Source organism: Nyctereutes procyonoides, unplaced genomic scaffold (assembly GCF_905146905.1).
Source record: "Nyctereutes procyonoides isolate TBG_1078 unplaced genomic scaffold, NYPRO_anot_genome, whole genome shotgun sequence".
NCBI lineage: Eukaryota > Metazoa > Chordata > Mammalia > Carnivora > Canidae > Nyctereutes > Nyctereutes procyonoides.
The window spans coordinates 10,933,294-10,957,906 of NW_026575043.1; the positions used below are offsets into that span (position 1 = coordinate 10,933,294).

At 46.2% G+C, this 24,613-nt stretch overlaps 1 protein-coding gene across 1 annotated transcript in view; it reads right to left on the minus strand.

Annotated features, from left to right (window-relative positions):
• GMPR (guanosine monophosphate reductase) overlaps nt 1-24,613 on the minus strand; it is a 47,432-nt gene that overhangs the window by 18,082 nt on the left and 4,737 nt on the right. Inside the window, exons 2-5 of the mRNA XM_055321819.1 lie at nt 20,333-20,452; nt 17,639-17,722; nt 14,513-14,686; nt 4,141-4,222 (exon numbers count right to left, since the gene is read on the minus strand). Of these exons, the coding sequence (XP_055177794.1) occupies nt 4,141-4,222; nt 14,513-14,686; nt 17,639-17,722; nt 20,333-20,452 (460 nt within the window). The remainder of the gene's footprint in view (nt 1-4,140; nt 4,223-14,512; nt 14,687-17,638; nt 17,723-20,332; nt 20,453-24,613) is intronic.

A 24,613-nucleotide genomic window follows, 5' to 3' on the forward strand; every position in this document is an offset into this window, starting at 1 on the left:
CTACTCCCATGCTTCTCCTATGTCCCTCGCTTGTCCGCACAACCACTCTATACTTCAAGGGACCCCTCAGGCTCCTCCCACAGCCTCTTGACCTTCAACTTTTGTCAAATTTCCAATTTCTCTGAGCCTGTTGGCCTTGCCTATAGAATGGAAATGGAAACGCTGACAGCACCAGGTTGTGGTGGAGAGTAAGTGGCTGGACAGGTGAAAACTGCTGGGCTGCACCCCCAGTAGGCCCTGGAGAGGAGGGGGTGGCACTTACCCCATTCCTGCACCCTCTCCCACCCAGTCCCGTCCTCGATGGGCCCCAGCTGCATGATCGGCCACCCTGCCCAGGGTCCCCATCCAGCCTGGGCTGCAGAATCAGCTTCCATTTCAGGACCAGCCACCTGGACCCCTGCGCTCCTCCTTGACCTCTGCCTTTCCCATGGTCATCCCCAGTCCTGGTGGACTCATCTACAGAGTAGCGTCCCAGCTGAGTCCAGGCTAAGTCATGCCTAGAGCACCACCATCTCCAGCACACGACCCCTTGGCTCAAGTCCTGTCCCTCCCTGCCAGCCAGTGAGCACCCCTTGTACCCGAACATCACGCAGGACAAACTCCCAAATGTCCAGCTGCTGCCTTCCTCTGCCACCTGTCTCTCCCTCCTGCTCCCCACACTCCAGCCTCTCCCACCTTCCAGGTCCTCTGGCAGAGGGGATTCTCTGTACATGCTGTACTTTCTGTCTAAGCCCTCCCTATGCACCAACCCCTGGTCTGGCCAATGCTTCTCATCTTTCAGGCTTTATCTTAAATGTCACTACCTCGGGGGAGTTGTTCTCCACAGGTATTCACTTCAAAAAGAGGCATTAAATAATTATTTGTATAAGAATGCAGGGGACCTGTTTTCTCTGCTGGATGGTAAGCTCCACGGACAGTCATTGTTGTAGATCCAGTGCTGAGAATAGAGCCTTGTACATAAGCAGGTGGCTATAAATAGTCACCAAAAGAATGCGTGAACTTAAGAATAGATGAGTCACCCACATGCCTGTGGCTACACTATTTCCCAGCTCAATCAATGGGGCTGAACTCCAGTGCCATTAGGACCAGGCACCAGGAACCCCAGCCTCCTCTCCTGCCCACCCCCTCAGACCTCTCCCCAGCTTTTCTGGTACAGGACCAGACAGAGAACCAGGTCTAGAATCCCAGGTCTGGAGGGGCACCTGGGTGGCTCAGGGGTTAAGCATCTGCCTTCAGCCCAGGGCGTGATCCTGGAGTCCAGGGATCTTGGGAGTCCTCCATTGGGCTCCCCACTTCTCCCTCTGCTTGTGTCTCTGCCTCTCTCTCTGGGTCTCTCATGGATTGATCAATAAATAAATAAAATCTTTAAAAAATAATAATAATTCCAGGCCTGGATTCCACAAGAAAAACCAGAAGGCTGGGGGAAACCCCTTTCCTCCTGCATCCATCCTCTGCCGGGCATGAGAAGCCAGCTCCTGATGTCCATCCTTAAGTGTGCTGCTCACAGCCCTGGAGCCAGCAAGCTCCTGTCCCCACCAAGGCACCTTCTGCCCGAGCCACCAGACCCGCATTGTGCAAGGCTGAACTCATTTCCTAATTTCTGGTTCATAACTGGCTTCTCTCCTCTCCCACTCCACAGCCAGATCCTCGCAGGAAGGCAGGGATCACCCTCCCTGGAAAGAGCCAAGGAAGAGAGACCTCCAGAGGTCAGGCCAATCACCCTCCCTGGAAAGAGCCAAGGAAGAACTTGCAAAGAAGGCATGGGAATGGCCTTGATCAAGGCTCACGGGAAAAGGAGAAAACTGAATACGCGTCTTCCCCCAGGGGCAGGGGCAGGGTGCCCATTCTTCACGCTGTCATTCACAGAGAGAGAACCCCCAGTGTTTTTTATTCTGAAGAATTCATGACATTTATTTATTTTAAAAGATTTTATTTATTTATTCATGAGAGAGACAGAGAGAGAGAGAGAGAGAGGCAGAGACACAGGCAGAGGGAGAAGCAAGCTCCATGCAAGGAGCCCAACGTGTTACTGGATCCCCGGTCTCCAGGATCACTCCCTGGGCTGAAGGCGGTGCTAAACCGCTAGGCCACTGGGGCTGCCCGGAATTCATGACATTTAAATGTAATCTCCAATCAGTTTAAAGAAGCGGCTCCGAAAAAGCTCCTTACTTTTTAGTCCCATCCGTTCTAATAGAAAGCCCTGCCAGGGCTGAGGTTGGGCACTGGGTGGGTGGTACACGCAGCAACGATGGGAGGACCACACCTCTTCTGGGGAAACAGCTTATACGCAGAGAATGTGCAGGAGAGAAACAAGTACAGCCGAACGCTCAGGATTACATCAAGTGCATCAAGAACAGCTCTCTGAGAGCCAAGGCGGCCGCCTCCACACCTTGACATCCTGTACAGCACGCACCCAGCACAACGGCAGCTAGTAGACACCCAGCTGCTATTTCTGATTAAACAGGTGCCCGGGGAGTGTCCTGCTTTTGGAAGAGTCTTCCTGGCCTATTAACAGCCTATTCTATTCTTAGTTCAGTCTATTACAGCCCATGCTAAGTGGGGAGCTCCTTGTAAGAACTGGGTCTTAGTCTCTCTTTGAATTTCCAAAAATGACCAACACTCAGTAAAAACCAGGGCTGTTGGACAGCCTGTGTGGCTCAGCGGTTTAGCGCCGCCTTCGGCCCCGGGGTGTGATCCTGGAGACCCGGGATCGAGTCCCACGTCCGGCTCCCTGCGTGGAGCCTGCTTCTCCCTCTGCCTGTGTCTCTGCCTCTCTCTCTGTCTCTCATGAATAAATAAATAAAATCTTAAAAAAAAAAAAAAACAGAGTTGTCTTCCCTCTTGCTTGGAATATGTTATGAATTGGCTCAAGGGGCAATATCAAAAGCCCAATCCTGAGAACTTCCCTGTAGGTCACTCAAGTACGCTGGTGAGTCTACAAGACTTCTTCCCTAAGAAGGGATGACTCTCTTCATATATATACATCCTGCTCCCTCAAGGCTGATGATTGTGCCGAGTCACAACACAACCATGTCTTCTGCCTCCAGAATCCATTCCCACACTCTTCTCACACGGCTTTATGGTTTGCTTCCTTTTTTGGTAGTGTTTTTTTGGGTGGGCGGTATTTTAAAAATCTTTGCTGTGTTTTTTTTTTAAACTCCCAACTGAAAAATGTATATCTTCTTTCCTCCTCTCCAACTTTAGTGTTTGTTTAGTAGAAAGATGTGCAAGGAAGAATCTGAAAACATGAAAGCTCATGCTCACACATAACCAAAGGGGAAGGTGAATGCCAGGTTGGCCCAGGAGACAATGGAGCTGGCCAATCTAAGGACAGAAAGGCCCTGCCTGGGGCACGTGGGTGGCTCAGTGGTTGAGTGTCTGCGTTTGGCTCAGCGCGTAATCCCGGGTTCCTGGGATCGAGTCCCGCATTGGGCTCCCTGCAGGGAACCTGATTCTCCCTCTGCCTATGGCTCTGCCTCTCTCTGTGTGTCTCTCATGAATAAATAAAGTCTTAAAAAAAGAAAAAAGAAAAAGAAAGAAAAAGAAGTGCCCTAGCCTGTCCCTCCACTGAAGACACCAATGGGTGGTCCTAGGAGAGGCTGCCCAAGAGGCTATGGGCAAAATCTGAAATGGATAAGTATCAGGTGTGGATCCAGGGGTGGTAACGAGTAGGCCGTGGGTCAAATTCAAATGTGGGCTCAGCTTCCTGCCTATGTGCACTGTCTGGGGGCTGTCAAACCTTCAAAGAAACTTGAGTCATCTGTGTCCATTAACTGTCCCCTTGATTCTTCAACCCCCTTGCTTTCTTCTTCAAGATATATGGGGTCATTAAGGAAATCTGCATTCTCTTCCTTCACTCCAGCACTCTGAAACCAGGACCTCACATTCTACCCACACCCCAGCTCCTTTAAGATGTTCCCTGGATCAGAAAGCAACCCCATGACATGTCCTAAAAGACCTTCTTTTGGAAGCTCAACTTCCAAAAGTGGTGTGATGCTTCTAAAAGAAATGGGCTTTATGCTTGTGGCCGGGTCACCCATGGGCTCCCTTCTGGCCACATCTCCAACCTCCCCAAGCACCTCCCTCATCCCCGCAGCACCCCACCACACAGCCTCCGCTGTGCTTCCCAGCAAGCCTTACCTGGTCCGACACCCACTTTGATTATGTCCGCTCCAGAAAGAATAAGCTCTTCCACCATCTCCCCTGTTACCACGTTCCCTGCCTGAGACAGAAAGAACACAGCCCACGGTCACAAACTATTCCCGGTGATACAAAGATGAGTGAGTGAGGAGCCACACACCTGGACACATGGTCAAACATGTCCTGAAGCCATCAGGAGGCCTGGGGGCCAAAAGTGGGGTGGGCAATGGATTGCACCTAGATTCACTGAATCTAGGTCTGAATTCTAGATCAAATCTGAAGCTGGTGGGTCAGGATACTCCCCTGGTTTCCTTCTCTACTGACTAGGAACACAGAATGGGATACCTGAGACCACATTTGGGGGAGCTGACAGCAGGAGAAGGTATGCCAGGTGTCTAATTGTCGTACTACAAGAGACCAGAGACTTGCTGGGGCAGAGCTTCTGAAAATGTCTGTGATGGACAAAATCCTACAGAGAACCCAAATACAGAAAATAAGCAATGAACCGCTTGGTCAGATGATTATCATCTCCGCTGTCTGGCATAAAACGTCTCAGGGACTCTAATACCCCTGAAGAACTGTTAGGAACTCCAGGGGCTCAGGATTACAAACCCCAGCGATCATCACACAGACAGAGGGCCTGGGTGTCCCCCCCCACAGTTGGTGGTTCCCACCTGGACACCAAAGGACACATGAGCCTTTAGGGAACAACAGCACCGAAGCTTGCTCTGATTTCAGAACACGAGGCTGTGGCCCTAAGAACAAACACGGAAGCCAGAATGTGGCAGAGGCTGACAACTGAAAGGATGCATCTGATTTGAAGACTAGACAAGCTGTAGGAGCCAAGGAGCATGAAAATAGCCCTTTTTATTATAACTCATTGCCCTGTGGATTCTTCAGCTGGTCCATGGAGTACCTCGCAAGATGCCTGACTGAATTCTCACAATGGTACGAAGTCTAAATTTGGGAAATGCATCCCTTTTTTTTTTTTTTTTGTATTGGAGCCCCAGTGTCCTTTCATTGAGTTCATTCCTGGGCTTGGTGAGGATGGGTCTTGGGTGGGTATTTTCCTATTTTAACTTGGACAAAGTGACTTTTAACTCTATATGAAAGTATCTTAAAAAGATTGATGAGGAAGGCTCAAAGCTACTCTAATTCAACAGCCAATGGAAAATGGAAACATGCTAGACAGTTTAGGAAAAGGACCAGTTTATCGAGAATACCATGCATGATGAGAGCAGCATCACATGCTGATGAAGAGGAGAACAGGGTTTCAACAGAGCTGGGGAAAGGGATCTTCAGAAACAAGATATAAATTCTCATTCAGAGGCACCTGGGTGGCTCAGTAGTTGAGCGTCTGCCTTCGGCTCAGGGCCAGGGTCCTGGAAATGAGTCCCACATCGGGGTCCCTGTGGGGAACCTGCTTCTCCCTCTGCCTATGTCTCTGCCTCTCTCTGTGTGACTTTCATGAATAAACAAATAAAATCTTTTAAAAAATAAAAATAAAGAAATAAATTATCATTTATACTTTTCCCCAAAACTAGCTTCATGTGGATTCAAGAGTTAAATGAAAGGTTGTGCTCTCACTGAGGAATCACTGAATTCTCTCTCTGAAACTAATGATATGCTATATTAAAGTTTAAAAATTGTATTAATATAAATAAATAAAAATAAATAACAAAAGTTGTGCCTCCCCCCATATTTAGACTACCCTGAAGACTTGTAATTACCATAAAAGTGGAAAAAAAAGATGTGTACACACACACACACACACACACACACACTCATACGATCAACAAAAGTAAGAGAAAATGTGGCAGAGAAAAATCCTGCAATTATGACAAAGGTTACTAATATAAAAGCTCTCCCAAATCTGCAAAAGAAATGTTAACACCTCAGATTAACTGCCAAAGGATGTGAACAAACTAAAAATAGAATTAAAGTAGACAATGAACACAGGGAAAGTGTTCACCCTCACTAATCATCACATTTAAAATCAGAGATCAAAAAAATAAAATAAAAAAATAAAATTAAATAAAATAAAATTAAATTAAATTAAAATAAAATCAGAGATCACTGAGGTAGTACTTTTCACTTAAATTATCAAGGACTACAATCACTTAATACCAAATAGGAAGAAGACACTATTTTACTCTGCCCATGCAAGGTCTCCTGTAGTACAAGTTTTCCTGGAAAGCAATTTGTCCATACAGAGCAAATGCAAAAATACGCATATTCTCTCATCTAGTAAGTGTACTTCCAGGATCCTCTCCAGAGGGAATAATCGTAGCTGAGCTCAAAGATTTAACTACAAGAATGTATATTCTTTCTAACAGCACAAAACTGCAAATGTATTACCCAAAATGGTAATGTTCAACAATCTGATGTTTTTCAGCTACATGAGGTTTTTAAGATTGGACTGGTGGGGCAGGAAAATGCTTAATCACTTTCAGTATCATGTTAGGGAAAGGAGAAGAAAACAGTAAGATGGGCAGCCTGGGTGGCTCAGTGGTTTAGTGCTGCCTTTGGCCCAGGGCATGATCCTGAAGTCCCAGGATCGAGTCCCATGTCGGGCTCCCTGCATGGAGCCTGCTTCTCCCTCTGCCTGTGTCCCTGCCTCTCTCTCTCTCTCTGTCTCTCATGAATAAATAAATAAAATCTTTAAAAAAAAAAAAGAAAACAGTAAGATCTCAATTTTGTTAAAAACAACAATGATGTGGGACACCTGGGTGGCTCAGCGGTTAAGCATCTGCCTTCAGCTCAGGGCATGATCCTGGGATCCAGGGATCGAGTCCCACACTGGGCTCCCTGCATGGAGCCTGCTTCTCCTTCTGCCTGTGTCTCTGCTTCTCTCTCTGTGTCTCTCAGGAACAAATAAATAAAATTAAAAAAAAAATTTTTTTTAAGAAATAAAGTAAAAACAACAATGAAAAAAAAAACCCGCAAGTATATGTCTATGTGAAAACATACACCAAAAAGCTAACAAATTATGTATAAATGAAAGAATTACACAACTTTTAATTAATTTTCTTCTTTAAAATTTTCTGGATTTTACAGTAGGAATTTCATTACTTTTTATTTTTTTAAAGATTTATTTGAGAGAGAGAGAGAGAGCGAGTGAGCGAGTACAAGCAGGAGGGGGGGAGGAAGAGGGAGAAAGAATCCCAAACAGATTCCTGACTGAGCATGGAGCCCGATGCCAAGACTCGATCCCAGGACCCTGACGTCGTGACCTGAACCAAAACCAAGAGTTGGATGCTTAACCAACTGGGCCACCCAGGTGCCCCAGGAACTGCATGACTTTTATAACTTAGTATGATGGCTTTGAGTTTTGAGTTTTGTTTTGTTTTAGCACAAGGACCAACATAAACTTTGTAGCCGAGAAACAATAGGAACCTGAGAAACAAGACTCCAAGCTCTCAATTCTTCCTCGCTGATGATCTTACTAAAGAAGAAAGCCTTTTTTAAATTTTAAAAATAAAATAAAAATCAATTCTAAAAATGAAAATACAGACATACATACATACACATATACATACATGATTCAGAGGAAGTTACTCTGAGCTCCCCACATAGCACCCTGTTCTGGTGCTGCCAACAAATCATTTTGTTCTAAAGGGCCTACACTTTATTCAAGATAAATGAATCCGAGTCAGTTCGTGATGGACGTATCAGGGCCAACCACGTAGATTCAAAGTAAGTTTAAAAGCAGGAGGAAGGGCAGCCCCGGTGGCTCAGCGGTTTAGAGCTGCCTTCGGCCCGGGGTGTGATCCTGGAGACCCAGGATCGAGTCCCACATCGGGCTCCCTGCATGGAGCCTGCTTCTCCCTCTGCCTGTGTCTCTGCCTTTCTCTCTCTCTGTGTGTGTGTCTCTCATGAATAAATAAAATCTTTCAAAAAAAAAAAAAAGCAGGAGGAAGGTGACCCTATCCTGGTGGCCGGAGGCTTGCACAGGTGTCCATGTCCCCCCTCGGCCACCAGTGTGGCTCTTTAACTGGGGGTTGGAAGGCAGTCACTGCAGAGAAGCTGCTGTATGGAAAAACCCAGAGTGACCAAGAAACACTTCCAGCATGATGACAACTCAACAAGAATGCTGAAGAAAAAGGCAGGATGGGTGAGTTTCCATTTGTAGTAGCAAAAGAGCGGCCTCATCAAAGGGGAAGCCAGAGGAAGGCAAAACTAGGGGAGGGGAAGAGAAAGGCAGAAATCAAACATGAGAAGGACAGCAGGACATGATCAGGCCCAGGCCTGGCCCCAGGCCCCGCCCAGGAAGCAGTGCCGGGGGCGATTTGGGGCGCTGTGAGGGTGATGCTGGGGTATGGAGCTGGCCAGGGCGATTAGGGAGGATCCAGCCTATCTGGGCCTGAAACACCTCCTGTGTGGCGCAGATAGCACGGCCAGAACGTGGCGCACCTGTAGTACATGCTCATTGCCCAGGCATTTGTGACAAAGCACAAGCTCTGGACTCTCCAAGGAGGTGGGTCCCAAGGAACCATACCCCCACCCCGACACTTCTCTAGCTCCTATGCTCTGCTGGCAACCACTGCCCCTCCAAGGTCAAGGAGAAGAGTGGGGGCCCAGGGAAAAAAATATAAAAAGCAACATGACTAAAGGGGTCCTCTGGGCCAAAACCAAAACCAAGACCATTTTGCCCCAATTTTTCCAGCTTTCCTTTAGTCCCAGACATCTAACTCATGGTTAAGTTCAGAAAGACCTGGGGTCTACTGGCAGATCTTCACGTACCAGGCAACTAGGAAAGAACCCTGCGTCTCCATTTCTCCTGTTATGACCTGGGACCAGCCACACCCACTTGTGTTGTCACGATAAGGTTTACAAAGAAAGTTCTATTCAATTCCTAGTACAGAGCCCAGCTCTCAGTTCTGTACTCAGTGAAATGTTAGGTCTCTCCACTTTAGAAGAATGGTTTCTATAATATTGCTCTTCTGCTCCCCCTCCTTTTTTTTTTTTTTGACTTCATTGTGGTCAAATCAAGGAACATAAAACTTACTGTTTTTAGCGATTTTTAAGCAGACAATGCTGTGCAGCCGCCACCACCATCCGTCTCTAAAACTTTGCATCATCCCTAACTGAAATTCAGTACCTATTACACAGTAACTTCTCTACCCACCTTTTATTGGCTCTGCTGAGGACCCCTAACAAGAAAAATCCTTTCTATAGCATGATATAAGGCAGAGGCTGGCAAACAGCAACAGGCTGCATCTGGCCTGTGGACCAGTTTGCCAACTCCTGACATACAGTGCTGATATGCTATTGCTAGTACCTTCTCCCAGGCACACAGAAATGTCCCTACACCTGCCTGTGGAAGCAGGAAGTAAGAGAAGCTATCAAGGTAATGCCCATCTTTTATGGTGCATTAAATAAACTAAGTTTACTACGGAACTCTCAAAGATAAACATCACCTGGATCTGAGGCCCTTCATAGCTTCTGCCAAGTTCCAGTTCACACTAGTTCCAGAAAGAGGGTAAAATCAGGAAATCCAGGCAACTCAGCCTAAAGGGCGCTGTCCGGCTAACCACTCCCTTGGACTTCAGCAAGGCTGGCTCCACACTCCACAAGTGAGGCTGCCCACCTGCAAGCAATTCTACAGAGTGTCCACCTCCCTGGGAAGAGGGATAGAGCAAGAGAAGGTGGCCCCCTGTGGCTCTGATCATGAGTGCAGGTGACTGAGCCACTGGCCATGCACAGAAATGCTGAGGCTGTGCCCATGGCTACCTGAGGACCAGTCCACACTGGTTAAGGTGGCATTTCCCAGGGGCGTGGAGCTGGGCCTCTAGTCTACTCTGAACAGTTGGGGTGTTACAGACCTACTTCCCCAGGACCAAGTCACAAAGAGCAACTAGCACAAAACAGTTTCTCAGACGCTGCATAGGGACGTCTATGTCCCAACAAGTTGGCACGGCTGCCGGCTGCAGTGCGGTATAACTGGAAGATCACAGGCCCTATGGGGAGGTGATCTGGCTCCGAACCCCAAGCCCACTTCTTATTGGCTGTGTGATTCTCAGAAAGTTCCCTGAGCTCCCTAAAATGAGTGTCGCGTCAATCAAAGTAGGTGCTACCAGCCGTGCTCAAAGATTTGAGATCATTAGAAGTGCCTCACCCATGCTAGTGCCTTTTCCTACAGTAACAGGTCATTCTTCTTCCTCTCTGAAAGCCACCAGGCAAATGGCTCTAGGATCTACTACACTGTTCTACCAGCCAGCAGGACCCTTTTCTGCCAAAGTTTCCTAAAACTCGCTGCTTCTTCCCTCCTTGCATGTGGCAAAGTGTGCCTTGGGTGAAAGGCAAGGAAATGGGGTGTGCACGGGAATCCAGGGAACAACCAGCTCTTATTCCTGCCATAGACACCTGGAACCTCCAGACTCAACCAAGACCATTTCTTTTCTTTTCTTTCTTTCAAGATTTTATTTCTTTCTTTTTTAAGATTTTATTTATTTATTTGACAGAGAGAGCAAGAGAGCACAAGCAGGAGGAGTGGAAGGCAGAGGGAGAGGGAGAAGCAGGCTCCCCACTAAATAGGGAGCCGCACTACGGGCTCCATCCCAGGACCCTGGGGTCATGACCTGAGCCAAAGGCAGATGCTTAACTGACTGAGCCACCCAGGTGCCCCAACCAAGACCATTTCTGAGCACCCCTCTCCTTCACTGCCCTGGAGCGATCATGATGACACTCAGCATCCATATTATACATCTTTTGGTTCCAAAACATTGGACAAATGGTAATGCATCCATAAGCCGTAAGAGAAATTACACTTACCCAAACCAAGGGTTTTAAGAATACTGAAGGTTTCCAAAATGAATCCCAGATTTCAGGGGTCAGTGCAAGCAAAGAACGCCTCGGGAATAACGTACCTAGCTCGCCAGAGTCCCCGTTCATTGCTGGGGAAACCAACAGAACAATGAAAACACATCCCAGAGCCAACCAGCAGATGCTAAAGAGGCACTTGCTGGTGGCGGCTGCCCAGAGGGCCGTGGGAATTCTGCGCCAATCTCTCCCTCCCAGCCTCATCCCCATGGCAACTCCCAGGGTCGCATTGGTGACAACGCTCTTTCCCCCATACTACCAGCCTACCCCCCTCCTGCACTGCCTCCGCTCCCTGGTCTGCATCCCTGAGGGGTGAAACGCCACTGAGTTCTCTGGGTTCCACAACGGGCAATTTGCCTCAGCTCTCGGCAGGGCCAGCTATGAGCTGAAACTCACAGGCAACTGTTGGGAGTATATGATAGAAAGTTCTGGAACTCTCACTGATTTCTGCAATCACTTATTCTTTTGAGAGAAGGAGTACATGTTTTCTCCAACTTCTTAAAACAAAAATGAATACTCTCCCATCCCATTTTCCATTCTTCTTCTCCATCAGCCCTTCCATCTCTCATCAGTGCTTCGGGCATCTGTCCTCAACGGTACGCACAACCAACAAACAATTGTTTGTGAAAACTGCGCTGTGCACACATCACACCATCTGATCCCCGCGCCTCCCCGATCCACCAAATTCTCCAGCCATCCTTGACCCCCTTTTCATAGGTGAGGGAAATGAGAAGGTTATGTGACTTGCTCAGTGTGACTGGGATCATGTGGTCACACACCAACTTCAGAGGCACTAACTTAGCGATTGTAACGGCGTCACAACCAGCGACAAAGTAGAACAAGGGGAAGGGACAAGTGGGGGCAGGTGGGCAACAGTATTAAAGACTTGTTCCTGGGGCACCTGAGTGGTGCAGTTGGTTGGGCATCTGACTCTTGATTTGGGCTCAGGTCATCACCTCAAGGTCGTGGGATCCAGCCCCGAGTTGGGTTCCGAGCTCAGCAGGGAGTCTGCTTGACATTCGCCCTCTCTCTCTCCCCCTACTCACACTCTCTAAATAAATAAACATATACATACATACATAAAATTTTTTTTAAAGTCTTAAAAAAAATAAAGATTTGTTCTAGGAACAATGGAATACCTACTACATAGCTTCCCTAAAGTGTGGCTGCATCTCAATATGCTACTGGTCAAAACATGACAGGAGAACACAGCAGGGTTACCACTTATAAAAGGTCCAAAAGCAGGCACAGTTAAATACCGTTAAGAAGCCGTCAGCAGTGGTGAAACCAAAGACACCATGAGGAAAAAAAATGATGGCTAACGTCAAGGTGGGGCTTTGTCTTTTGTGGGAATAGGGGCTTCTGAGTGTAGGGGCACTGGAAAGTGCTATTTTTTAAATACCCACGTTCTAAGCACTTGTCTGTAGGTACACTCTATTTCACAATTTAATGCAAGAATTACCAGAGGAAAAAAAGGGGAACCACTGAATGGCCTTACTAAACCCATGTCATTTCTGATTCCTAACCCTTCAGAATGAACCCTTATACCCCCTAAATGCCAGTGGAGGTAAAAAGTACAACTTCTAAGTTTATCAGTAGTCACTTCTATCCCCAGCACAATTAACACATGAGGTGAACTAGAAAGATCTGGAAAGATCTAGACCATATTAACTCAGATAAGGAGACCCATCAACAGTAATCCTGGGCCTGCTTTATCTCCTTCTCTCCACAAGGAATAAATAAAGGAGTCCTCTCCTGGTCAACACATTTGTCATGCTCTTTCTAGTGCCACTCAGTGTTTCACAGAATTTATATTCAATACCAAATACTGGTTAGGGGTACCAGGTCCCAGCAAAGGGCCCGGGCGGGGGCTTCTGCTCTTCTGGGAGTCCAGCTCTCTGTTCCCTCCCACGTGAGAAAAAGTTACAGGTGGCTGGGGACAGAAGAGCCTCCGGATGCTAGGTGCTAGATACGCGCCACCTGGCTTCAAATCCTCGATTCGCTGTTCGTATTGATATGACTTTGTGAACAATCCAAAGTGTAAGACCAGATTAGACTCAAGATTCCTCATCTGTGATAAATTCAGGACAATTCCTGTTCTTTAGAGAAACACTATGTGGAAGAGAAAGAACAGATGTGAACCTCCTGAAGCCTGGGGTTACTCAAAAAGCAGTATTACTGTTATCAAAAACTACAATGACATAGGACACCTGGGTGGCTCAGTCGGTCAGGCATCTGCCTTCGGCTCAGGTCATGATCTCAGGGTCCTGGGATTGAGCCCCATGTGGCCTCCTGCTCAGTGAAGAGTCCACTTCTCCCTCTCCCTTTATCCCTCCCCCAGTTAGTGCATTCTCTCTCCCTCTGTCAAATAAATAAATAAAATATTTTTTTAAATGACACTGCAGCGGGCAGCCCCAGTGGCCCAGCAGTTTAGCCCTGCTTTCATCCTGGGGTGTGATCCTGGAGACCCGGGACTGAGTCCCATGTCGGGCTCCCTGCATGGAGCCTGCTTCTCCCTCTGCCTGTGTCTCTGCCTCTCCCTCCCTCTCTCCTCTCTGTGTATTCTCATGAATAAATAAATAAATCGTTAAAAAAAATGACACTGCAGCACTACTCTGGAGGATAAAAGGATTTTTTTGATCTCCCACCCGATTTCTCATACCATACAGCTGGTTGACCTTGGGACAACTCTTAATCCTTTCTTCTCACAGGACTGGAAAGCATAAAAATACTTATCTTAAAAATCCTTGTGAATCCTTAAGGAAAGATTTAACTCCACTAATAAAAGGAATTCCTGTGTCCCAACTTCCTTGTGATGATGAAATTCGAGGAGAAAAAAAATGCAAAATTATCAAAAGCGGAGACACAGGTTAATTATCTAGTGGACAGTCCATAATTGTCACGTTAACTAAGACCAGTAGAGAGACATATAATAACAATGAGGACTTTCTGAAAACCCACATTTAACCCAAGAGCTTCTAGTCCCTTTGTCTGTAAGTCCGCCTTTCCTGGCAACAGCAAATAAACTTTCTGACCAGTGAAGGTGTTCGTAATTAGGAAGATACACAAAAGGCAGGCAAAATCAAGAATAAAGGTCTTGACAAAACAATACTCCACAGCTGATTTGCAAATAATGGTGGGCCACTTGGACTCCTGTTCACATGGGGTATTTCACCTGTTACAAGACAGTTTTCTACTGGCAAGTTAGGAGAGGGCTACAGATGACCCCAACTGGTTACACTCAAACCCAACTGCGCTATTTTCATTTTTTTAAACACAAACTCTTTAGTAAGGGGTGACACAGACCTTTGTTCAAAGGTATCCCATGGTAAGAAACATCTGATGCTGGTGGGTGGATATAAAAAGCCAACACCCTGTGATGCTCATCTGGACTTTAGTTTTTATGGAGAGCCAGTCTGCATACTTTCATAGCCTCTGCCTCTTCTTTTTGTAATGATTCTCAACTCATCTCAGTAAGAAGCTCCCCCAACACGCTGAACAGCCCCCTTTCTGCTTTCCCCCCACCTAGAGGGTGTTCCACTATACCTACCATGATGGTATGTTCTGGAAATTTGGCACGCACCAGCTTCACGAACTCCACAAAATGTTCTGAGTACCCGTTGGCCACATCCAGGCAAATAAACTTGACCTGCGGCACCGCTTCCAAGATGCCACTCATCTTTTCCATATCGCTCTTCCCACTGCCCGAACTCACGGCTACGTGCTGTACCAAAATAAACCAAGAGGCACCAGATGTGAGGAGGGAGTAGCATCCAAAAGTCAGATCCTGCCTCCACCCATTCTGCTGTTCCCAGAGTGCAGTGAGTCTCTGAGGTCTATGTGGACCAAATAATACACCTGCAGTGGATCCGCTCAAGAAACACACAGCAGCGGAGGTAAAAAGGAGATCCACTCTCGGCCACAGAATCTGGCCAGTGATCAGATGTTTAATTATTCAGGAAACCTAGTCCTTGGCTTTTCCTCAATTTCCTCGAGCTGTGTGGAACTCTGAAGCATGGAGCTGCTGGTTCGAATTCTGCTCTTCTTGGAAAAGATGAGAGACAGAAGAATGAGGGGCAGCCAGTTGACACAAGCTTCCTCCCACCAGAGCTGTGGGGTCACCCCGAGCAGCTTACATGGGGACCAGGAGGAAGTGGAGGATGTCTCAAACTCCTCTGATAAAACTCCTTCCTATCTGCGTTTTTGCTCTCAATACAATACTGTGACAACATGCAAATCATAACCTACACAAAAAAAACTGCAACACTCAGGGCTCCTACCAAAAGGGCAAAATGTCCAAAAGGTCCAAGAACGGACGAGCCTAAAATGATCTTTCCTAGCTGCACCTGTCTGTGTTTACATCTGAAGCCACCACAGCCCCCTCAGCGATACCCTCTTCCCCAACCTTCACAGCACCAGGGCTCTCCAACCCGCCCCTCGGCTTCTGTGAAAATCTGCACTTTGGAAGATTTGTTTTTTGTAATTTATGCCTTAGTGTAACTAAATCTTGGGGTTGTGCTCAGGGTCACCATCTCACCTCTTAGAAGAATATATTTTAGGGGCATCTGAGTGACTCAGCAGTTGAGCGTCTGCCTTTGGCTCAGGTTGTGATCCCGGGGTCCTGGGATCGAATCCCACATCGGGCTCCCCACAGGAAGCCTGCTTCTCCCTCTGCCTGTGTCTGTCTCTCTCTCTCTGTGTCTCTCACGAATAAAGAAATAAAATCTTTAAAAAAAAAAGAATATTTGTATTTTATGTCACTTCCCTAAGCCAGGAGCCACAAGTTGGGGGGACATATCTGAATATCCTTCGTGATGCCCCTAAAATTGCAACAATGTATTGACAACACAGACACTGAATGTAAACAGCCTGATAACTTGATACATGTTTACTCCAGTTTTCTGTGTTTATACCAGTTTTCACTCCTCCTGCTGCCAGTCTGCCCAGTGCTGGCCCAATCCATCCCTCCCACTAGAGCTTTGTCACCTTTCCTATTTTCCCTCCCATTTCTGTTAGTTTGGCAAGTGGAACTCAAGGTTGGTTCATTTCTCTCAATGTTACCAAGTTTTTGACATTTTCCTCTTTTTAATTAGCCTTTAATTTGGTCAGAGGCAGAGTAGTAAGTCAAATGATCGCGCGCGGTAATGAAGGACAAGGTTCTAATTAACAACACATTGCCAAAAGCTCCTGTACAGCAGTCAGAGGTACGGCTCGCTCCCCTCCCCTGCAAAAAATCATCACTCTCCAAGCTTCTTACGGGGAGGAAAAAAGGTGAAGCAATTAATATTCATTCAAACATGATATGGAAAAAATGCAGGACTTGGTACTGAGCCAGAATTACTGTATCTCCAAAACCACCTTCTCACTAATCAAAATGTACATTCGGTACAGCCAAGGAGACAAAGGGGCCAGTAAAACCTCAAAAGCAGTATAATATGAAGTCACTTTCCAGACACAATCTGATCACAGAGGAGAGCGTCTCCAATGCAAAGAAAGCTCTCTGGTGGCGCTGGCTCAGAACCACGCAAATGTGCCAGGTGGCAAGTCAGGTGTGCTGCATAATAAGAGTTTTTGTTATTTTCAAACTGCCTTTTTTTTCTTTTCTTTTTTAGTAACAGCTTTAGTGAACTATCAGTACATTCCACAAAATCCACCCATTTAGAGTGCACAATTCAGTAGCTTTTGGTCTATTCTGCATTGTGCAACCGCCACCACAATTTTAAAACATTTGTCACTCCCACACGCTTTGGCCTGTACCCTCAAACTCCCACCCTCCCCAGCCTTAGCCAATCTCTCATCTCCTTTGTCTCTGTAGGTTGGCCTATTTTTTGACATTTCACATAAGCAGAAACATTTTCGTGTCTGGCTTTGGCACCGAGCAAAAATGTCTTCAAGGTGCATCCGAGTTGTAGCATGAATCAGAGGACTTTACCCCTTTTTACAGTTGAATAGTATTCCATTCTGTGTACATACCAGATTTTCTTTATTCATTCATCAGTTCATGAACACTTGGGTTGTTTCTACCTTTCTGCCTTTATAATAATGCCATTTGTGTACAAGTTTCTGTGTGGACACGTATTTTTCTGTCTGTGAGGTCTACACCTAGAAATGGTATTGCTGGGTTTGCAAAGGGTAACTCTGCTGTCTGACTTTCTGAGTAACTGCCAAACTGAGCTCTAAAGCAGCTGCACTATTTTACATTCCCACCAGCAATGCGGAAGGGCTCCAACTTCTTCACATCCACGCCAACACTCATTAGTATCTGTCTTTTTGATTACAGCCAACCTAGTGGACATATTGCTTATTCGACTCCAAAACAACTTGTTATAATTGGATGTTTTTCCTCCATCAAAGGCCTGCTCAGACCAAAATGCACCCCTTGCAGGAAACACAGGTCTTCCACAGGCCCTCATGACATAACACAAAATTTTTCAAGGGAAAAAAAAAAAGATATTCCTGTTAGAGAAATCTTAATATTTTCAAAATAGGATCCTGCACAAGTTTTCTTGGCAAGTCTCTGGCAACGATGAAGGGCAGAGGCCCACTACTGACTTTCCACAGGTCTCTCTAGGGACTCTGCATGGCCATCTGCTGCCAGTTCAAATCCTTTTGACTACCCTGAAGTCTTTCTCCCCTCCTGCAAGAGATGTGATTTATAACTGGGGTGTAGTCCTACCTGCAGACATTCTGGGTGATGAGCAGCAAAGAGCTTCCAGTCATCCAGGGTATAGTGCTTATGAACTGCTGTAAACATGGAGTGCTAGGAGAGAAAACAGCACTGTTAGGACAAGAAGTCAAGTGACTTGACTTGATTCCGCTCTACTTCCTCTAATGTGCCAAGGTAACCCGACAACACAAAAGAATGGGGTGTTCCTGCCAGTTCACGCTTAATTTGCTTTAAATATGCTGAAAGCCAAAAAACAGAAGAAGGTGTAGCCGGTAAAATCACACAACTGTGGTTTCCATTCTAATCTGATCAGTCGACACTGCATTCAGGACTCAGGAGGATCTGCCAAGAGGCCAGGGAGGGAAAGGATGGGTTCCCAGAGCCCTGTCCTGGCCCACAGCCTGAGTCAGGCCCAGGCCAGCAGACAGCAGATGCCTGGCCCCTAAGAGCGCTCGAGGGCCATCTGCTCCTTAGCCAGCCCAGAAGGACCTCGACTTATACCTGAAAGCTTTCCTTTGGGTTCACAGTCTGAACAGATCTTGCTAAAAGCTAAACCCAACATGTAGTTGCTATTCTTCATGGAGGGAATGCTACAAATTATAATCCCAAATCTAGGACTACCAACCCAGTCCAACATCCACACTTTGCACAAGCACTTTGTGTACCATTTCATTTCCTTTCCTTCTCAGGGCAACTTCGCAGGGTAATGCTAGCTTTGTGTACACAAATGGAGCTTAACAATTTAACAATTGCTTGGCTAAAGACGAGCAAAGGCCAAGAGCAAACGCAAATCTGACTAGAGAGCTCAGGTTCCATCCCCTCTCCTAACTGCTCTGGGTTGATTTCCCCATCTACACTTTCCCGTTCTAAAATTCCATAACGTGGAGCACCTGGGTGGCTCAGTGGTTGAGCATCTTGCCTTTGGCTCAGGTCGTGATCCCGGGGTCCTGGGACTGAGTCCCACATCGGGCTCCCTGAATGGAGCCTGCTTCTCCCGCTGCCTGTGTCTCTGCCTCTCTCTGTGTGTCTCTCATGAATAAATAAAATCTTCTTTAAAAAAAATTAAAATTCCATGACTTTATTAACTCACACTAACTCAGTGGATCCTAGAAACAGGAAACTCATAGTACCTGTGCATGGTTTCAAAGGACACCATTTTACTATATTTTCAACGTACATGGTCTCAAATGACAGGGAGTCTTTCCTGTGAAAATGGGCAGGGCACAGCAAGCTCTCCATGTTTCATGGACTAGTACGCCCATATGTGAACCAATATACTTCCTTACTGTTCCCTGATTCCACCCACTTTTACCCTAATACATAATTCATTTGTAGCAATGGCTGTATCAACGAGCAGAGCAAGCATGAGACAAGGAGAAAAAAAAAAAAAACAGATTTCTTCAGCGATTAATGTATTCGCCTCCAGGCCAAAGTTTTGTGGGTCCTGTGGGCTGAAAGAGAATACTACTAATCATGGACTCAGATGGACCACCCACTATTCCATTCTTTGAATTCATAATCTGTTTGAAAATCTTCCTTCTAATCACTGGCTAATAATGAATCCTAGTACCTCCTGAGGTTTGAGTCGCTGCCCAGTGAGAAGCTCTTCCAACTAATTGGATTTCTCTTTCTACTTGGCAGGCCATCATTGATGGAAAAAGACACACAAGCTCTGTGCACATCAGAAGCAAACATTTCACATCAAGGATGAATAAGGTGCACTGTGTCTCAGACACAGCCGCGTGGGACAAAGGCCCCACCCACAAAGGGCTTTTCCTTCATTTCTCCCAATGCCAGGACACCAGCTACTCCCTTTATAGGAAATGAGATGAGTAATTGGCTAGAAGGGACCTTGAGCTTCTCCTGTTGTTACCTGTCAGTGTGAATTGGGAGGCAAATCACTTACTCTAGAATCAGTCTGGGCTTGAAGCTTGGCTCTGTCTCTACCTCAAGAGTTCAACTGACCTTTCCTCCCCCTCTCTCTGCCTCAGTTCTGTTAAAGGAACCCGCCCAGAGGGGCTGTGATAACATTACACACAGTATATCTACTATTTGGCACATGAGTGCTCAATAAATGTTTTGTACATAATTGTGTAATAAATGTTACAAACAGACTGCAGAGAAAGCAGTTCTGCATTTGTTTCGAAGGCAACGTTGCTCTTCTAGACTATGACACTAGTCTAACGTTATAATATTTCTGGTTTCTAAAACTACCGTGAGTGTTTTTTTTTAATATTTTTATTTATTTTTTTTTAATTTTTTTACTTATTTATGATAGTCATACAGAGAGAGAGAGAGATAGAGGCAGAGACACAGGCAGAGGGAGAAGCAGGCTCCATGCACCGGGAGCCTGACGTGGGATTCGATCCCGGGTCTCCAGGATCGCGCCCTGGGCCAAAGGCAGGTGCCAAACTGCTGCGCCACCCAGGGATCCCCAGTGAGTGTTTCCAAGGAAGAAATGGTTGCAGGTCTAGACCTGCATTGAATTCAAAGTCCAGACTCCATCCATCTTCTGACTGCAAAGGTAGGGAAAGAAGTGCCTCCAGCAACCATCGGACAACCAAGAGCCTAATAGCTTGGCCACAGTGGATGATCCCAAATGTCTCAATCTGCTCCTCTTCTTTGTGTCTGAACAAGTCCAGGCTGGGCTCCTGACAACCTCTCCAGGGCAAGCAGCCGAGGGAAGAGTGCCCACCATCCTACCTGTGACATCACCACTGCCATTTCAAATGTCCCCACGGTGTCCATGTTGGCCACAATGATGGGAATCCCTGAGTAGGTCTGCTTTGAGTTTCGAAATGTGAAGGTACGCTCAAGGTCCACCTGTTGGCAAAAAAGAAAGAGAAGTGCTATACTCTTTAAGTGGTTTGTGATGGATTTCTAGAGTGTGGAGCAAGGAAAGAACAAAAAGGGAGTGTATGCCCCTGGGTCTCTTAGGGGCTGAGCCAGGTGTTCCAAAGACAGGAGAGCTCCCGAGGAGACCAGGTAACAGGTTGTCATCCGGGGACAAAGCTGAACCGGCCTCTTGAAGATGCTCAAGTTGTCAGTACAAGACACTGGATGTCTTGCCATCAAACCAAACCTCCTAATGGGAAGCCTTCCTCCTTCAGCAGCCCCTCCCAACCCACTACCATCCCTAGACTGATCCAGCCTGGCTTTCAATACCCACATACATACTACCTTACCCCACTTCCAAGCCCCAGAGGGACCCTTCCCCTGCCAAGCATGGTTCTCCCCCTCATTCTTACTGTTAGAGAGAACCAGACCCTCTAAAATCACCTTGCAGTGAGCAGCAAACCATAAAATACCTTAACCTGTCAACCTTCTCCCCTGCTTTGTGATTCGTAGCATCTTTTTTTTTTATTTTAATTTTTTTTAATTATTTTCATTGGAGTTCAATTTGCCAGCATATAGCATAATACCCAGTGCTCATCCCATCAATGCCCCCCTCAGTGCCTGTCACCTACCCCATTCCCCACCCCCCCCAACCTCCGCCCTTCCCACTATGCCTGGTTCGTTTCCGAATTAGGAGTCTCTCATGTTCTATCACCCTCACTGATATTTCCCACTCATTTTCTCTCCTTTCCCCTTTATTCCCTTTCACTATTTTTTATATTCCCCAAATGAATGAGACCATATAATGTTTGTCCTTCTCTGATGGACTTATTTCACTCAGCATAATACCCTCCTTCAAAGAGCTGAGAGGAAGTCCTTGCAACCAGATAGTCTATGCCTATCAACACTTGCTCTTTTGACCTGCAAATGTTGGAGGGAGGGCCCTCTGATTCCATTGTAACTTCAACTTCAGGACATCTGTGACTAAGCCAGCTATCAGGAATCCAGAACAAGAGCTAAACCATGATGGTGGGCTCCGCAAAAGCTGCGTGCTCTGGAAGAGGTAGCAGAGCTAGCAGAGTCAGAACCACTTGTTTCACCCAGGCAGAACTGAGGCCTGCATGCTCACAGATCCATTCCGCATCCCTTCCTGACCTCCTCTTACCATCCGAAGTCCACATCACACCCCGCCCCTGACACGGGCTTCACTGCCCAGGTTGGCTTCTGGCTGGGTTCAGCCAATGAAGAAAAGAGGCAGGAAACTAAGGATAGTGTAGGACCAGGGAGGGGGGCCTGTATGGAGTCAAGGTAGGTCCCCCAGAACCCCTCTACTTTGGCCTGCACAGTCTTGGGGCCAGCTTTCACAGAGTCATTCCAGTACCTGGACTCCAGTAACATTACCACTTCCCCTTTGGAAGTGGTCTTACACTGCTGTCAATCTCTGGGGTGCCCCAATACCTCATCTGGCTTGTCACCTGAGTTCGGATATCTTGTATTCAATTCCCTGTTTTACATATTTAGCACTGTTTGTTCCCTTGGCTGGTCCCTGACAGACAAGACCAGCCTGGAAGCGGGTGCCTCCCCAAGGAGAAGTGGCAAGAGACACACAGGTATGAATCTTCAGCTTCTGAAACAATTTCCACCTACGTTAATCCTGGCTTCATGAATACATCAGCAATAATCATTTCCTGCTATCTAGATCCTTCTCAGATCCCTTTTCATTTGAAACACCTTTCACTTTGCAATTAACAGGTCAAAAAACACCAAGGGACATCTCGGGCCATATAGCCTTCCCACACATCTTGCTTGTTCTCTATACAACTCCATGTCCAGAAGGCTGCCTGGGTGAATGATGTCATAGGTATGTCTGCTCTGGCCTTAAGCAGCAGCAAAGATGAGGGGAAATAAGATGCTCTCACTGCATGAGCAGGTGGGGCAGCTCATTCGCTTCTCTACTTCCTTCATTATGATTCTTGGCTCTACTTCAGTGAAGCAAAGTTAGATTTGCATCCTGAAAGATAACTGAAGGAGTCTATTAGTTGCAACTTTCTGTGCTGCTAAGGGCACTCTAACATTCTGGCTTTGCAAGCTCAAAATAACCAGAATTCCTAGCTCTCAAATTACTCATACTCCTCCCAAGATGCATGGGGAGGGCTGCTACACTCTGCACCCAGCTGAGCTCATGATGGGTTTTTCTTGGCACCCCAAAACCCTATCAGCAGTATGGAAAAAACAGAGCTCTTCATGGAAAAAGGTCAGCCTTGACAGTGAACTCCTGCCCTTATTTCTATTCTTCATATGGTAGATTCCACACAATCTTTAATTCTAAGAATGAGAAATAAAATTATCTTCTCCAAGTAAGGATAAACTATTGGGACTACGTAAAAATAAAGAGCTTCCCGCACAGCAAAGGAAACAATCAACAAAAGCAACCCACAGAATGGGAGAAAATATTTGCAAATAATGTATCTGATAAAGGCTCGGTATCTCTATCAGTATATATATATATATATATATATATATATATATGTATATATATGTATATATATATACATACATATATAAAACCATGTATAAAGAACTTATACAACTCAACACCCCCAAAATGAACAATCCAATTAAAAATGGGCAGAGCACCTGAATAGACATTTTCCAAAGATGACACTCGAATGACCAACAGACCCAGGAAAAGATACTCAAAATCACTCATTATCAGGGAAAATCAAATGAAACCACAATGAGATACTACCTCATCCCCGTCAGACAGGCTAAAATGAAAAACACAGGAAACAACAGATGTTGGCAAGGATGTAGAGAAAAAGGAACCCTCCTGCACTGCTGGTGGGAAGGCAAACTGGTATAGCCACTCTGGAAAATAATAAGGAAGTTCCTCAAAAACTTAAAAATAGAACTGCTCTATGATCCAGCAATTGCACTACTGGGTATTTATCCCCCAAAATACAAAAACATTAATTCAAAGGGATACATGCATCCCTATGTTTATAGCAGAATTATTCACAATAGACAAATCATGGAAACAGCCCAAGTGTCCATCGATTGATGAATGGACAGAGAAGATGTGGTGTATATAAACAATGGGATATCATTCAGCTATAAAAAAGAATGAAATCTTGCCATTTGCAACGACATGGGTGGAGGTAGAGAGTATAATGCTAAGTGAAATAAATCAGAGAAAGAGAAATGCCAATTGATTTCACTCATGTGGAATTTAAGAAACAAATGAACAAAGAAAAATGGTGGAGGGTGCACACCAAGAAACAGAGTCTCTTTTTTTTTAAAAGATTTTATTTATTCATGAGAAACAGAGATAGAGAGAGAGGCAGAGACACAGGCAGAGGGAGAGGCAGGCTCCATGCAGGGAGCCTGACGTGGGACTCGATCCCAGGCCTCCAGGATCACACCCAGGGCTGAAGGCGGCGCTAAACCGCTGAGCCACCCAAGGTGCCCCAAGAAACAGAGTCTTAACTCTAGAGAACACATGGAGGGTTCCCAGAGGGAGGGGATGGGGGATGGGTGAAACAGGTGACGGAGAGTTAGGAGGGCACTTGCTGTGATAAGCATCAGGAGCTTACGGAATTGTTGAATTACTATAGTGTACACCTGAAACTAATATTACATTGTATGTTAACTATACTGGAATTAAATTTTTAAAATAAAAATCAATTTCAAAAAATTAGTAATTATCTTCCCCAATCTTATCCACACAGACAAAAAGACACACACAAAAAGACACACGCACGTGCGTGCACAGACACACACACACACGCACAAAATATACCACTTGTTCACTGAGACAGTTTAAATACTCCAGCCTCCCAGGACAAAAACTTGGCATTTAATCTGCCACAGCTGGTCAATGCACCAAATATAGCACCTCCAAGTCCCCACTCTGCTAAGCTTGATTTGCAAGGGAACATAAAGGAATAAACTACCCCTCCCCCACCTCAAAAGTACATGTTTCTGCTGCTCTTTTAACGCACCTTCTCACTAAAGTTAGCCCTACAGGGGCGCCTGGATGGCTCAGTGGTTGAGCATCTGCCTTTGGCTCAGGTCGTGATCCCCGGGTCCTGGGATCGAGTCCCACATAGGGCTCCCCGCAGGGAGCCTGCTTCTCTCTCTGCCTGTGTC